Consider the following 15,561-nt stretch of genomic DNA (forward strand, 5'->3'; position numbering starts at 1 on the left):
ATAGCTTATATATTTGGCAGGAGCTTCTAAGCTGCATTGAGTAGTTCGTACATCGTTTTTAGTTTCTTTTGTCATTTGATATTTTGCAATTAAAAACACATTCCCATGTCCTATAAAAATAAATACTTGGACAACATAGTGCACAATTAGTAAAGCATAAAAAAAAGTAAAGCAGGAAAAAATGATAAAATGAAGTCTATAGAAAGAAAATTACTAAAAATGAAAATGGACTATTTTCAGTCATCTTTAAGAATTTATTAGTGTTTATCAACATACAGAATAAAATACAAAAGAAATCACACAAAAAAAATAGAAGAGAATTTAGAACCCAAAATGAAAACAAGTAACGACTGGGGTAAATATTTCCGTTTTTTTGGGGACATTTATAGGTCTAAATTAGTAAGTATAATTACTAGTAGAACCCAAAAAAATTAAACACAAAATTTGATGCATGATCCTTTCTCACTTCTTTGCTTCTTCATTTCCTGCCGGTTTGGGGTCCTCCTCCTTGGCCGGCGGCGGAGGAGGCGCAGGCACGCCGCCGTCGATGCAGCTTCGGCACTTCCTCTCGACCCATCCCTCCACATCATGGTCGCCGCCGGAATGCTGTCCGCCGCAGAGACGAGCAATTATTCCGGCGACGACCGCAATGATCGTGATCGCCGCCAACACCACCACCAGAGTCTCGATCGAGCGGAGTGTCGAGTGCCCGGATTCTGCTTCCACCACCGGCGGCGGCTCCACCAACGGCGGCAATTGAGCCATTCTAGTTTTGATTTTGAGAAAAAATAAAAAAAAGGAAAAGAATTGTCTTGATTTGGAAGATGGAGATGTGTGTGTGTGTGTGTGTGAAAACACAAATGAGATCGTTGATATGATTTCAAAGCAATAGCTGTTGAAAAGAAGCTTTGAACAACAAAGCCGTTGTGCCCACAATCACTTTTCCCTCTCATCTTTCTCCTTTTTGATTTTTCATATTTTCATTTATTTTTTTAAATTATTTTTCGCAATTCAGGCTTCAGAATTCCAAATCCATTATTAAATTCGAATTTTCATTTAAATTGTAACTAAGTAACTATGAATTAACACCCCTATTATTTCAGAGTTTTGTACTTTACACTTTAGAGAAAATTTAAAATCCATATATAGGAACTTAAGTATGTCCTCTCTAAGTACGTCATCATTCTCTCATTTTCTGCGTCAAGCCACAATTCCCACAACCCTGCAAGCCCCATCCAGACCCAACCATTAAATATACTAGGAGTGTTCATAGCTACAAACTATTTTACTCGTAAAAATAGAAAATATTGAACAATTATAACACAGAAAATTAATTATTCATTCAAAAATTGAAAATTACAAACATACAAATTTAAAATTTAAAAAAAATACATTAAAACATAACATCAATGCTGGAAAATGTTGGTGCTTAAATAGTAGCATGGTATCGAGCAACCTCGTTGTTTAGAGGTCCATCAAAATTCAATTGTAAAATCGTATTGACTTCATTTGCTGGACCAATCAAATTCAAAATTGAATCTAAACCTCTAAAACCCCAATTACCCATAAAGTACTACATTAGTAGCTATAATAAAAGAAAATTTGGAAGTAAAACACAGTCTCATGTAAAGTAGATTTTAATAGAGTTGATTTATTAAGGTTAATTAATATGACTAAGATAAGCATATTTTCATCTCCATTCAAATTTATTTCATGGTAATTTTGAATTCACCGATCCATCTTATTTCAACTTTTCTTAACCTAAACCCCCCAACATTTTGAACAAAATATAAACAAGAGTTCATAAGAGCATCTCCAATGGCGGACGTCCGGTCGGACATCCGCGAAGGGCGACCGGGACGTCCGCCATTGTAACAAAGCAACTCGGATACGGATGTCCCGTATGGACGTCGGATCTCCTCGGATATCCGGGCGACGGGCGGGCGGACGTCCGCCATTGTGGCGTGGGTCGGACGTCCGAGTTTAATTTTTTTTATTGCGGGAAGTCCTAGTGGGAAGGGCGATGGGAAGGGCGGATTGTGCAGGGGAAGTCCTAGTGACATGACAGTGAAATGAGAAGTCCTAGTGACGTGGCAGGAGGTGTTTTTGGGAAGTCCTAGTGAATGCCCGAGTGGGATATCCGTGCATTGGAGATGTTTTCTTTTGCATATTGTTCTTGTATTTTGTTTTTTTGGGCTTTGATTTACTTTGCCCACATATCTTCTATTCAACAAACTACTCCGTAAGTTGCGGAAAAATATTGAATGGGAAAAATGCATCGTTGTTCATTATGATCAGTAGTCACAAAGTTGATGATAATTGTCAATAATTAATAACCTATATTTATGTCTTTGCCTACCCCACTCCTTTGACCTTTACAAATGTATACCGCTTTAAAATTTCAAACACGAACTGAGAATCCAATTAAATTATGATAATTTTAACATTTTATACCTAAATTTACACTACTTCATTCGTGCCATTAAATGTCTCATTTTGGAACATTCACTTTCACATGTTTTATTTCACTTGTATTCTATTTAGAAGCAGATTTTGTATTTCGTATTTCACTCACGTGTAATTATAAACCCAATTAACATATAAATATGACATTCACTTCCTCTAACATTTTCATCCTATTCCTTCACAGTTCTTAAAATTCCTATATTCCAAAAATAATATATTTTCATCTGTATTCCTTCACATCCATATTGCTAAGTATCTCTTTGTCAAGAAAAAGAGATAAAATGGTCATGCGCCACTCAACAACAAAAGACACTTAAAATAGGAGGCTTAAACTTTCTACTTTCTAAATTTATACTAATAAAAAGGAAAAATTATCATTTAAATTATAAATTTTAGTTAAATTTTGGTGAATCCTATAATTTATAAATTAAAGTAGCTAACTAATCATAATTTTTTTGCATATTTCTCGATTATTCTACACGGTTAAAATTTTGAAGAATTTGTCAGATAAGTATACTTATACTACATAATTTTAACATTGTTCTATATTATTATGGTAGATCAAGATATAATAACGAAAAGTACCAAAGTAACAATAATAATATTATCGTTTTTAGTCTTTAAGAGCATCCACAACGGCGAGCAGGACGACATCCGTCCATCCGTGCCAGCGGCACGGAGACGCTGTCCGTCGCTACGCTCGCGCCGCTGGCATGGCGCTGCTCGATGCATCGAGCACGTCCGTGCCAACGAGCAGGCGACGTGGCAGCGTGTGATTGGCCAACGGCATAGCCGTTGGCAATTTAAAATATTATTTTTTTAAAAAAATCAGATTTTAATTAAAAAATCTGATTAAAAATAAAAATAAATTTCCCACTTCCAAAAAAATTATATCCGTGTGCCGTTGGCAATTTAAAATTTTATTTTTTAAAAAAAATCAGATTTTAATTAAAAAATCCGATTAAAAATAAATTTCCCACTTCCCAAAAAATTATATTCGTTTTCTACCCACTTTTAATTTATTTTTCAAATTTTTCATCAAAAATACATATTTTCATCTATAAATACCCCCACTTCCACACTAAAAATTCACACCACACTACACAATTATCATCCAAATTCTCTCATTTCCATTCTCAATTCTCATCCAATCTTTCATTCACTCTTACTCTTACAACAAAACAATGTCCGGCCACGGGGATCACCCCCGGGCTCCCACGGTTGGAACCCCGATTGGTTCGGTTCACAACCGTTTCCTAGTCCGGAAACGGAATATTCGGCCCCTCCTCAAACCCAAGGTTCGGAAGTTCCGGGTGGCTACCGGTCTTACCCGATCGACGACCAAGATGCCCCCGAAGGGCAATACAGGTGGACACCCGAGCCTAGAGCGAGGTCAAGCGGCTCCTCCCAAACTCGGACTCCTCTTACTCGCGGTGTCCGCACACCGTACACTCCGGCGGGGATGGAGCAATTGTTCAAAGCGTTCTTGTCAATCTCCAAAGATCCGGAGATTGGCACGAACCAATCCGGCGATCATTATTGGTGGCGCATCTGTCGCCGGTACAATGAAAACCGGCCGGCTGGAACAATCGAGCGCAACGAGAGTATGGTGCGACTCCATCCGCCCCCGATCCCGAACCCGCTCCCGCTCCGTACGTGCCACCTCAACCCCCCACCAACTCGTTGTAGGGGGTTTTGGTCCAACTCAATTTGGCCGATAGGTCAAATATGACCCCCGAGCAACTTCGATCGCATGTGGCGATGATACGGGGTCTCCAAAGAACGTTGGGGGTATTGCCGAATGATGATTAGTCTTCACCGGGGGCATTTTTACGCTTAAATTGTGTAATTTTTATTTTTAGTAGTTTAATTATGTAATTTTCATTTTTTAGGATTTTAATTATGTAATTTTTATTTTTTAGGATTTTAATTAATTAATTTTTATTTTTTAGGAATTTAATTGTGTAATTTTTAATTTTATTGTAATTTGTAATATTATTCTAGGTATTTTTAATGAATTTTAATTTTGTGAAGATGTTTTTATTTAAATTGAATAATAGAATGGTGGGACCCTTGTGCTCGTCCTTGCGGAAGAGTACGGATGTGGGTATTGTGCTCTTACGTAAGAGCAGACAGAAAAAGTGGGGTTGGGCCCACATCCGTACTCATTGGCAAAAGCATGGATGTGGATGCTCTAAACTCCCTCATGACATCGACGAGTTTTAATTTATTTGATTTCATTTTACTTTCAAATGAAACACACCAATATATCATTGACATATTTTTCCTAACACACCAATAACATTATGTTTTTACTGTTTAAACACACTAACATCTACTGAGTTTCCATTTCATTCTAGTATAATGATATAAGTAAATATGAAATGGATTATTATAACGGTCACGATGTGTAACACTAAAAAATCAATACAGTATTTTCTTTTTAGAAAGGTCGGCCCGCGTAAACGGCAAAGAAAGAGAATACAAAATCTTATGCATCCCATCATGATTCCATTTCCACCTTCTTCTCTCATTCCAAAAATTTAAAATTTATTTTAGGTGGAGGAGAGAGAGATTCATAATTTACGCGAAAATGCTTGAAATTCGCTACACTGTTGGCAACCTTTGATGGATTACCAGCCTCTTCTGGTCTGCTCTTTACAGGAATTCATCCCAAGGTAAACTCCACCAAAACTCCCTTTTATTCTTATCAACACCGATACGAATAATAAAGGGATGTTCTAAATATTCCCCTATTTTTTCCGCTTTTTAATCCCCTGTCATTCAATTCTTCCCATTCTCTCCGCCAATTCGATTTCGCTGCGTTTTGGAATGGGCTGATCACAATTCTTCTTTTGCTTGGCCGCTCTACCTTTTTTAATGCAGGAATCGCCTGCTCGATTTTGATACCTCCGGCTTTCCTTTCCCTTCTATATTTTCTTAGGTAGAGAAGGGAAAGAGAGCGTCAATTTGAGGGATTGCGGGAACAAAATGAGCGTTGTTTCCGGGGTTATCTCTAGGCAAGTGTTGCCGGCCTGTGACAACCTCTGCTTCTTCTGCCCTGCCCTGCGGACGAGGTCGAGGCAGCCGGTCAAGAGGTACAAGCACTTGATATCAGACATTTTCCCCCGGTCTCCGGTGAGTAAGCCAATTTTCGATTGCCAATAATTGCCATCATTGTGTTTCATTGCATTATTGGAATGGATGTGGTTTGAAAAGACAAATGGGATGAGAATTTGTTTTATCTTTTGGTTGTATATCATCACATTCAAGATTGAATGGATGTGGTTTTGGAAAAAAATGGGATGAGAATTTGGTGCTGTTTTGTTTTTTGGTAGTAAATCAACAATGTTGGTTCATGAAGAAGGATTCTGTGAGAAATTAGTGGGTTTATATGATATGTGGCTTTGTGCATTGCTTCTCCGGAATTGGCTTAACTATTGAGCCTTTTTCTTTGGTTTGTGTTGTAGGATGAAGAAGTGAATGAGAGGAAGATTGGGAAATTATGTGACTATGCTTCAAAAAATCCTTTACGCATTCCCAAGGTATTGATTTGGTTATGTAGGTTGCTGTCACTGCAGTGTACTAATGTGGCAATCTTATCTAATATTTTTCGGAAGTTAGAGTATGTGGTTCTGAGATAGTTTAGTAATAGAATACCTTCTTCTTATCTCGTGCTAAAGCTAACTTACATGCGTATATAGTTTGCATTGAAGCTAGCTTGTTAATGGTTTTGTTTATCTTGAAATGACAGATAGCGGACTCCCTCGAACAGAAATTCTACAAGGAATTAAGAAATGAAAACTATCGATTTGTGAAGATTGTTATGTTGATCTACCGGAAATTCTTGTTATCCTGCAAGGATCAAATGTATACCCACTGAATTTTATTGTTTTTCCTCTCTATTTTCTCTTGTTGGCAGTGCCTATTTTTATATCTATCTCGGCTCTCTATTAAACTTAAGACTTTTTGGGGAACTTCTATCAATAAAATTTATCCTATTTTGTGTCAGGCCTCTGTTCGCAAATAGTTTATTGAGTATCATGTTCACCTTGCTGGATCAGTCAAGCCAAGATGGAGTCTTAATTATTGGATGTGAATCTCTCTTCGATTTTGTAAACAACCAGGTTGGTACTGCTATTTGATTCTTCGTTTTTGCATAAGCTTCTGCGTAAGTTCTTTAATGGATAAATTAGGCTTACTCTGCTTGCAATTTCGTGCTTTCCAGAAAGATGGAACATATATGTTCAATCTCGAAGGACTAATTCCCAAGCTCTGCCAAGTAGCTCAAGAAGTGGGAGATGATGAGCAGACAGAACATTTACGGGCAGCTGGGCTGCAAGCTCTATCTGCAATGGTTTGTGTTTGAAATTCATTGCTTATCGGATGTATTTGAGTTGATAACTTGATATGACAGAAACCTGTATGGTCCCAATAACTTCTAGTTTAGTTTTCGATTCACAAACATTCAGGACATACAAAGATTCTTTTAACATCTTTGCATCCATTGATTGTTTCTTGAAATCTTATTGTCAGCCAGTTTAAATTTCTTATAAGTATTTCTCGGGTATTTTATTATGTCTTTGTCACTTCTCCTATATTTTCAATTGGATTTATCTGCTTTTGTGGTTGTCTTCTACAGGTTTGGTTCATGGGCGAAAACTCCCATATTTCAGTTGAATTTGATAATGTAAGCTTATGTCGCATCCCCTTATTTGATGCTGATATTATGAATATGTCATATAACATTTGCCACAATAGAGCATTCTACTGTTGGTTGGAGCAGTATCACTGTTAACTGTCCGATTCTTCAGATTGTTTCAGTAGTCTTGGAGAATTACAAAGGTCAAAGTAAAGAGTCCGGTGGTTCTGAGCAGAACGGCTGGGTTCAAGAAGTCAATAAAGCCGAGGGATACATCTCTCCTTCCATAGATGCTGCAACAAAGGTTCCTTCTTGGAGAATCATTGTAAATGAAAAAGGACAACTTAATGTGGCTGCGTAATCTCTCGGATCATTTCCTGATTATTTATTCACTTATTATTATTAGCAGCTGAGCACGTGTGTAAAGTGTATCTTGATTTACACAGAGAGGTTGCCAAGAGTCCACAGTTTTGGTCTAGGGTGTGCCTTCAAAGTATGGCCAATCTCGGGAAAGAAGCAACCACCATGCGTCGTGTACTAGAATCTTTGTTTCGGTATTTTGATAGTGGAAATCTGTGGCCTGTTCAAGGCGGGATCGCTTTTCCTGTTCTCAAAGACATGCAGCTTCTGATGGATGAATCTGGTCAGGTTTATAGGGAACCTTTTTCCCTATGAATATATGTTTTCATTTTGTCTGCTCGTATTAAACTGATTGTTATGCTTGGACTAATTATCCTATTCCTATGCCTGTCCAGGGAGCACACATCTCTTGATATCAATATTAGTCAAACATCTTGACCATAAAAATGTCCTTAAGCAGCCCGATATGCAACTCGACGTAGTTGAGGTTGTCACTGCTCTTGCTCGACTGACGAAGAAGCAGTCATCTGTACCTATACTCAGTGCTGTAAGTGACATCATGAGGCATTTGCGGAAAAGTATACACTATTCACTTGATGATGCAAATCTTGGAGATCAAGTTATCAAGTGGAACCGAAAATTCAACCAAGTTGTTGATGAATGTCTCACCGAGTTGACATCAAAGGTTCACAAATCCTACCTTTGTCATTGTGGATATAAAATACACGTTAAATCACAATACTTACCGTTGTACCTGTTAACAGGTCGGAGATGCTGGTCAAATCCTCGATGTAATGGCTTCTATGTTAGAGAACATATCGAGCATTACTGTAATAGCAAGAACGACTATTTCTGCTGTCTATCGGACTGCTCAAATTATAGCTTCCATGCCGAATGTTTTGTACAAAAACAAGGCAAGGCTCTGTAGAACCCCACTCTCTCTCCAAAAGCTTTTAATTGACAGTTAATCTATAATTAGGCATTCCCGGAGTCTTTGTTTCATCAGCTACTTCCAGCTATGCTCCATCCTGATCACCAGACGCGAATTGGAGCTCATCAGATCTTCTCTGTCGTACTCGTGCCATCTTCTGTGTGTCCTCAGCCATCTTCTGATGCCTCTAGGACTGACCTCTTGAGGTCTCTCTCGAGAACTGTCTCTGTGTTTTCTTCATCAGCTGCATTGTTGCAGAAGCTACAAAACCAGAGGAACCCTTCCAGGGAGAATTACACAGAATTGAATGGAGGCGAGCAAGGTGGAGTATTGAACAGAATTAAATCGACTTACAGTCGGGTATATAGCTTTAGAAGCTCACCGGCACCAGATGGTGATACCGGAAACAACTCGATCAAAGAAGCGGTAGGTCACCGTTTGTTAGTATTGCTACTAAATGTTCTTGGTGTGGTTAATCAATTAATTCTAAAGTTCAGATTTCCTTTCAAATTATCACTTACACATTTATCTTGCTTTCCATTTCAGGATGCAGTTCGTCTTAGACTGAGCAGCCACCAAATAACACTCCTGCTTTCATCAATTTGGGCACAATCTTTATCTCCTGAAAACATGCCTGAAAACTTTGAAGCTATTGCTCACACCTATAGCTTGATTTTGCTGTTTTCTCGAGCCAAGGTAAATACTTTTATTGTATTTCTTGGCGGACTCATTAAAATTGTATTTTTGAGGTATTCATTGAAGTAGAAATCATTACAAGGGTAAAGTATGTAACAACTGTGGTGTATAATCACAATGAATACATGTTTTATCACATTAAAATGGGTTTCCTGTTCCAGAAGATTAATAGGTCTTCATTCTGCAGGATTGGTGACTTGGTGTGTTACTGTTGATGGCTAATATCTTTCTGTTTCGTTTCAGACCTCCTACCGTGATGCTTTAATTCGAAGTTTTCAACTTGCTTTTACATTGAGGGGTGTTTCTCTTAAAGGAGGTACGGTACACCTACTAAACAACGTTCACATCCAAATATCAGGCTACAAATATTTCTTGTGAATCTTTATTTTGCTTATTGATTCTCATTTTTAGTTCTTATGATTAGCATCTTTGATCCATTACAAGTTACTATGGGTCGAGTATCTATTTTGCAAGCTACTATTACTTTTCCACTACTATTAGCAAAAGCCAGTTCCAAATAAATTCACTTGATTTTCAGGCACTCTGCCAGCATCACGACGGAGATCTCTCTATATGCTGTCATCTTCTATGATTATCTTCTCAGCAAAGGTCTACAACATTCTTCCCGTCATCCCAGTTGTCAAGGCTGCAATCTCCGATAAAGTGGTATGCTACTTAGTCTCTAAATCTTGTTAACAGAGATTTCTTATGCGCATGTCTATACTGTAAAAGTCGACATTCAAATTCGATATTTTTTGCATTTTTTATCAGGTTGATCCATTTTTGTGTTTAGTCGAAGATTCAAAGCTGCAGATAAGTGATGCCGGATTAGAAAAACAGAACGTGTACGGATCAAAAGAAGACAACACCGCTGCTGTAAGGTGTCTTTCGGAAATAAATATCAGTGGCGAGCTGACTAAACAATCCCTTGTTTCTGTTATTGTTAGAAATCTAGAGAATGTACTCGAGGTAACCTCGTTGTCTGCTCATGAAAGGGCTTTGTTGTTCTTGATGTTTCGTCTCTGATGGTTTGCATCTTGGTGCTGTTTTTCGTGCAGTACGAGGAGGTTACCATAAGGGAACAGTTGGCCCAGGAATTCGTGCCAGACGACATGTGTACGCTTGGCAGCAACCAAAGGTACAACGACATTGCAGAACATGGACGTGAAAGCAACGTTAAGGTAAAACTATTTCAGTTGGAATCTACACCTTTTTCATAGTCTCTGACAGCTAACCGAGTTTCATTTGGACATGCAGGGCATCTCAGGTTTCAGTATGGACGATGATGGACATCACGATCTCAACGGTCCACCAAATTCGAAGCTGACCATCGAGTTCCCCAATCTCCTCAGCGTCGATCAACTTCTGCAATCTGTAAGTTTGATGTCTGCTGAGCCGCGTCTCCTTTACAAAACCTCGGATGCATTTTGAGCCTTGCCCATTGCTTTGCAGATTTTGGAGACAGCCCACCATGTGGGCAGAATGTCCGTGAGCACGGGATCCGAGACGTCATACAGAGACGTGGCTAATCAATGCGAGTCACTTCAGCAGGGAAAGCAACAGAAGATGACATTGTTGACCATAGCTTCGAGAAATGCTGCATCTGGAGCTGCTGCTACTAGCGGACTAGACAAATCACATGCTTCTGTACCTAAGGTACGTCCATAGTATCCAATCGAAAATACGACTGCATTTCGTCCATTTTTCCATGTTTAGGGAGTGTTAGTGAGTCGAGTTGAGTGGTTTAGGGTTTGATTGCTCGGGCTCATGAGCCGGGAAGTAAGTTAAGCTTGAGCTCGAGCTTAGGGCTACTCGAGTAACGAGCTCGTGAGCCTTTGGAGTCATTATAATCACAATTCTAACTTTCTAAAGGATAGCTTTTAAAGTTAATTGCATCCATCGATTGCTCAAGTTTGAGCTTGATGACATTGCTCAACCTTTCCCCGGTCGTCTTACTTTCCCTCCTGATATCGTGCAGGGCGAAAATGCTAACAAGATATTGGGCGGGCCTCCGGTGCTATGCGCAACCGAGTATCAGAGCAATCCCGTCTCGTTCCGGCTACCATCTTCGAGCCCTTACGACAACTTCATGAAAGCAGCTGGATGTTGATGAGCCGGAAAATAAGCGCATAGTGAAACACGAGATGCAACAACGTAATTTTGATCACGTCGCTTTCGACGAGAGAACCATCGATGGGTGATCGGCATAATGGTGTGTGGCACAAAGGAGTATGAACATTCATAGCCTCTTTCTCACAAACTCTGGATATATTCATACCCTTCTCATGTACAAAATCAAACCTCATTCATTTTTCCCTTTTCCCAATCTTTCACTATTATCTTTTCGTTTCATGTCACCAGGAAATGTATATATATCCATTCATTTTTTTCTCTATATTGTGATTATATCTAGTGCAAATTTGTCTACGTTCGATTTTTACATAATTGTATTTGGAATTGTTTGTCAAAAGTAAATTGTATACTTACTAGTTTTAAAAATTATACATTTTAGGCTAATTCCGATATTTATAATAAATACTAGTATTAAAAATGGATTTAAAAATCACAAATTTTTAAAAGTGGGTAATTTTCCTAATCCAATAGAAAATTTTCGACAAATTTTGAGCTTATGTGGTTAGTCGTGAAGTTCGCGAGTTTAGTTTGAATTAAGCATGACATGACATCGTTTCAACACCCTAATTCTTGAATTTGACGTTGAATAATGTGTCTAATAAGAGAAAATATTCTCGTAGATCCACCGGTTTAGAGAATTGACACGCCATTGAAGATTAGCATCAATTCTAAAGTTTATGATTTCTAAAATAGCTTTTAAAGTTTCATAAAAAAATACCGATAATTCATCCAAATTTAATTATTTTACGACCAATAATCAAAGTTGCAGATTGAAAAATAAAAATAAAATAAAAGTAGATTGGATGATGGTTAAGATTTGTCGGGTGGAACGGCGTCGTCTGGTTTTCCCTGATTCGCGAAACATGTACAAATTCAATCGCCATTCTTCTTCTTTTCTTATGCTACTATCTGGAAGATTCAAGTCTCAACAAATCTGCCGCATTCATCGAGTAAGCTATTCTCTCTCTCTCTCTCTCTCTCTCTCTCAATATATGTATTTTTCGTGAGCGACGGTTATTTTTTTTCTGAATAATCTGGATCAGAAAATTAGGGTTTTTAAATTTTGTTTTTTTTTTCATTGCTGAGATTTCGGTGTTTGTATCTTGCTCCGTTTCTTTTTTCTGAATAATCCGGGTCAGCTAGATTTGTGAACATAGAGCTGGTAACAATTTTGATTTGGATTAGGGCTTTGGTTTGTTGGATTGAGGGTATCGCCATTATTTTCGTGTATGCTTATGGTAAAATTGGGACCGGTTTTTGACTTTCTGAAAATATACCAATGATACGACCATTCGAGTATCCCAATAGGTTTGTTTATTTTGTGTGCTTTATTTCAACTTACAAATGTTAGTAGTATTTGTTTGCAACTGTTATGTGTTGGTAGTCTTGCCTCTTATTCAAGTATATCTAATCGGAGAATTATTGGTAAATGTGATAGTATATTGTTTAAATGATGAGAGTTTCAGTTTCTAGTGTTCATGGATATGTAGCAATGCCCTTTAAACGCCTGTTTTTACTGTAATATTAAATGCATGTTTCTCTATGATTTCTTCAAGAGTACTATTGTTGTTTCACTCAACACATTGATCTCATCGTATTGATAACTTTGCAAAAGTTTTAGGTTCATGTCTTCAAGGTAGCGTTGTGCCATTCAATTTTACTGTCATTGCCTGTGCATTTCTCCAACAATGCTTCTAATGTTAACTTTGCATTAAATTTGCATACGAAGGTTTTAATTAGTGTCTGTATTGATTTGACTGTATGTATCAAGTAAGCTTTTTTTAGGGGTATGTATCTGTAAGCTTGGTTGAGTATCAAACAAAGAAGGTCAAAAAACCATTTTCTGTTAGCTCGTTTGCCTGTCACGTAGTTGCATTTTGGTAACAATAAGCTTTGTTTGTTTTACCGAGAAGGTCTATGGTTTGAGTTCACATAGTCCTAGAACCAACCTAGAAAACATAAATTGGTTTCCAGTGCAAATCTGCTATTTGCACTCTCTTATCCGAAGCTTTATGTGAATTGGTTAGTTCAGAAATGAGTATTGAATCTCTCGTAACATATTTGTTTTGTTATGTAAATTCATTTTTGGTTAGTTATAAATTTGTACTCACTCCGTCCCGAGCTACTAGCTCATTTCCTTTTCGGCACGGAGATTAAGGAATGAGTGTATAGGAAAGTCAAAAATGACGGCTGTAAGTGAAAATTTTTACTAAAAATGGAAAGAGTGCAAGTAACTTGGGACGCCCAAAAAGGAAATACGTGCGAGTAGTGCGGGACGGAGGGAGTACATTAATTCAAATCTCTCGTATGCAGGCAGTTGAAATTATCCCTTCAAATCTTCTCCAACAATCTTCATATTACTGCAACTATGTGTTCGCCTTTTAATTGTGCTTGTTCTTACTTTGTTTAACTTGCAGTCTTGGGAGTGAAAAATGTCAGGTAAAGCCATCTTCTCTGCTTTTGTGGGATCACTTGGCATTGCATATGTGTGTGACTATTTAATTTCCGACAGGAAGATTTTTGGAGGTTTGTACTTCACTTTTGATTCAGTTTGTCATAGCAGAATTCGAGCTCAATTCAGTTTGCCATTAACAAATGCATTTCGACCTTAGGTAGCACTCCTTCTACTGTTTCGAACAAAGAATGGGAGCTGGCTACCGACAAAAAGATGCAAGCATGGCCGCGAACCGCCGGTCCACCAGTGGTGATGAACCCCATCAGCCTCCAGAACTTCATCGTCAAAGCCAACCTCGATGAGTGAATGCAGTCCTTTCACTTAGACCTCTTATGCTTAAACATGGCATACAATTTGTAGAGTGAACCTTTTGTGTTGAAATTCTGCTGGTTGGTATCTGAGTGTAGATCTCCACTTTATATTGCTGAGTTTTTTCAAATAAGTTTTCTATGCTCTGACATATTTCTTGGAATTTATCTCATCGTTGAAAGAAATGATTATCTTTATTTGGTCATTGATCATGCTTTTGAGCAGGTGATTTCTAATTTTAATCTTAGAAATTGTTTTCAACTTCCGACTTTTATTAGCATATTTTTATCTTAGAAGTTTCAGTGTATATCTAATTGGTATCTAATTTCTTTCGTGTTTAATAAACCCTTAATTTTTCTATCATAAGTAGTTAGGTGTAGTGTGACAGTGACACTATTCTATTTGTAATTTTATTCAAATGCAAAGAATATGTACGACGTTGTCGAGACATACACATTTCTTACATTCTTACAAAAATAATCTATTTTTAGAGCGAACTAGACAACTAGTAGTCTTTGATCTTTTGCAGTTGAACAAAAATAGTCATTGATCTTTTTTTATAGCATTTTCGTACATCCTTACGAAAATAACCATAGATATCAAACAGGTAATTTATAGCTATTTTTAAGCTATAAAGAGTATTTTAAATTTTTTAGTTAAATAGTACAATTTCTAGCTATTTTTAAGCTATAAAGAGTATTTTAAATTTTTTAGTTAAATAGTACAATCAAACTTGTACTTGTTTCGTTCTTTCTTTTTTCTTTTTATTGTTTTATACTCCATCCGTCCCATAAAAATATGGGCAATTGATATGGCACGTGAATTAAGACAAAATTGATAAAATAAAACAGATGAAGAGAATGATAGTTAAAATAGTGTCAGTGAATAGTGAGACCTACATTATTAAATTGATATAACTTTTCAGAAATGGAATGCACATATTTTTGTGGGATAGACGAAAATTGAAAGTGCTCATTTTTTATGGGACGGAGGGAGTAGTACATACTAAATTTCCTTTTATTCTTATTTTGATAAATTTGGTTTTATGGATCCAAATAATCCTAATTATCGCCCTTATACCCATATTATCAACTTTCCCAAATTATCATCAATCATCATAATATCCTAGCTCTCAAATTTTTTAAAATTTTGCAGCACCTTATCAGAATCCACAATATTTCTCAAATTCAGGGTATTCACAGAACCTTGAATTTTCTCTAAATCTAAGCCAAATTCCTACATCTATTGAAATACTCAAGTTAGAAAATATCACCTGCAATTTATTTGGAGATGTTCATCAAGCAAACAAAAATCAGAGGATCCCAGAAAATGTAAGTTGAGGTGTGAAAGAAGTATAACACTTGTATCTTCTTGGATCTATGCAACCGATGATAGTGTGCGTGGTAAAAGTTAGGAGGGAGATGAACTTTAGGTGCGTGTGCATAAATTGTATCATGAAAGTCAAGCACAAATCCAGGTGAAATTAACGAAAGAAATCTGGAGTCTATGAAGTGTCGACGGAATCGACTTAATGAAAATGTAAACAAATGGGTGGCGGCTTGCAGAGAA

At 37.3% G+C, this 15,561-nt stretch overlaps 2 protein-coding genes and 1 long non-coding RNA gene across 3 annotated transcripts; 2 read left to right on the forward strand and 1 right to left on the reverse strand.

Annotated features, from left to right (window-relative positions):
- Window positions 1–214: 214 nt before the first annotated feature.
- Window positions 215–866, reverse strand: LOC121771236. The gene has a single exon (XM_042168014.1). The coding sequence runs from the start codon at window positions 763–765 to the stop codon at window positions 463–465; it is 303 nt and encodes a 100-aa protein (XP_042023948.1). The 5' UTR covers window positions 766–866; the 3' UTR covers window positions 215–462.
- A 4,134-nt stretch (window positions 867–5,000) lies between these two features.
- On the forward strand, window positions 5,001–11,490 carry LOC121772468 (protein SEMI-ROLLED LEAF 2-like). Its single transcript, XM_042169584.1, has 20 exons — window positions 5,001–5,144; window positions 5,353–5,604; window positions 5,937–6,011; window positions 6,221–6,336; window positions 6,479–6,593; window positions 6,695–6,823; window positions 7,109–7,156; window positions 7,281–7,465; window positions 7,555–7,751; window positions 7,864–8,153; window positions 8,233–8,382; window positions 8,448–8,825; window positions 8,946–9,095; window positions 9,339–9,411; window positions 9,634–9,761; window positions 9,867–10,064; window positions 10,154–10,276; window positions 10,353–10,469; window positions 10,548–10,751; window positions 11,074–11,490. Exons 2-20 carry the CDS (start codon window positions 5,458–5,460, stop codon window positions 11,203–11,205), a joined length of 2,955 nt encoding a protein of 984 aa, XP_042025518.1. The 5' UTR covers window positions 5,001–5,144; window positions 5,353–5,457; the 3' UTR covers window positions 11,206–11,490.
- Window positions 11,491–12,055: 565 nt separating this feature from the next.
- LOC121769780 lies at window positions 12,056–14,197 on the forward strand. The gene is made up of 3 exons (XR_006043684.1): window positions 12,056–12,178; window positions 13,646–13,754; window positions 13,841–14,197. It is a non-coding gene; the product is annotated as an uncharacterized LOC121769780 (long non-coding RNA).
- Window positions 14,198–15,561: the final 1,364 nt, after the last annotated feature.

This window comes from Salvia splendens, chromosome 16 (assembly GCF_004379255.2).
Source record: "Salvia splendens isolate huo1 chromosome 16, SspV2, whole genome shotgun sequence".
Classification (NCBI taxonomy): domain Eukaryota; kingdom Viridiplantae; phylum Streptophyta; class Magnoliopsida; order Lamiales; family Lamiaceae; genus Salvia; species Salvia splendens.

What these genes read in the sequence shown, in the direction of transcription:
- LOC121772468 (XM_042169584.1), top strand. Translation starts at nt 5,458, where the DNA reads ATGAGCGTTGTTTCCGGGGTTATCTCTAGGCAAGTGTTGCCGGCCTGT. An exon ending in GGGTGTTTCTCTTAAAGGAG is followed by an intron (nt 9,412 to 9,633) that starts GTACGGTACACC and finishes CTTGATTTTCAG; the next exon opens with GCACTCTGCCAGCATCACGA. An exon ending in GACGTGAAAGCAACGTTAAG is followed by an intron (nt 10,277 to 10,352) that starts GTAAAACTATTT and finishes TTGGACATGCAG; the next exon opens with GGCATCTCAGGTTTCAGTAT.
- LOC121771236 (XM_042168014.1), bottom strand. Translation starts at nt 765, where the DNA reads ATGGCTCAATTGCCGCCGTTGGTGGAGCCGCCGCCGGTGGTGGAAGCA.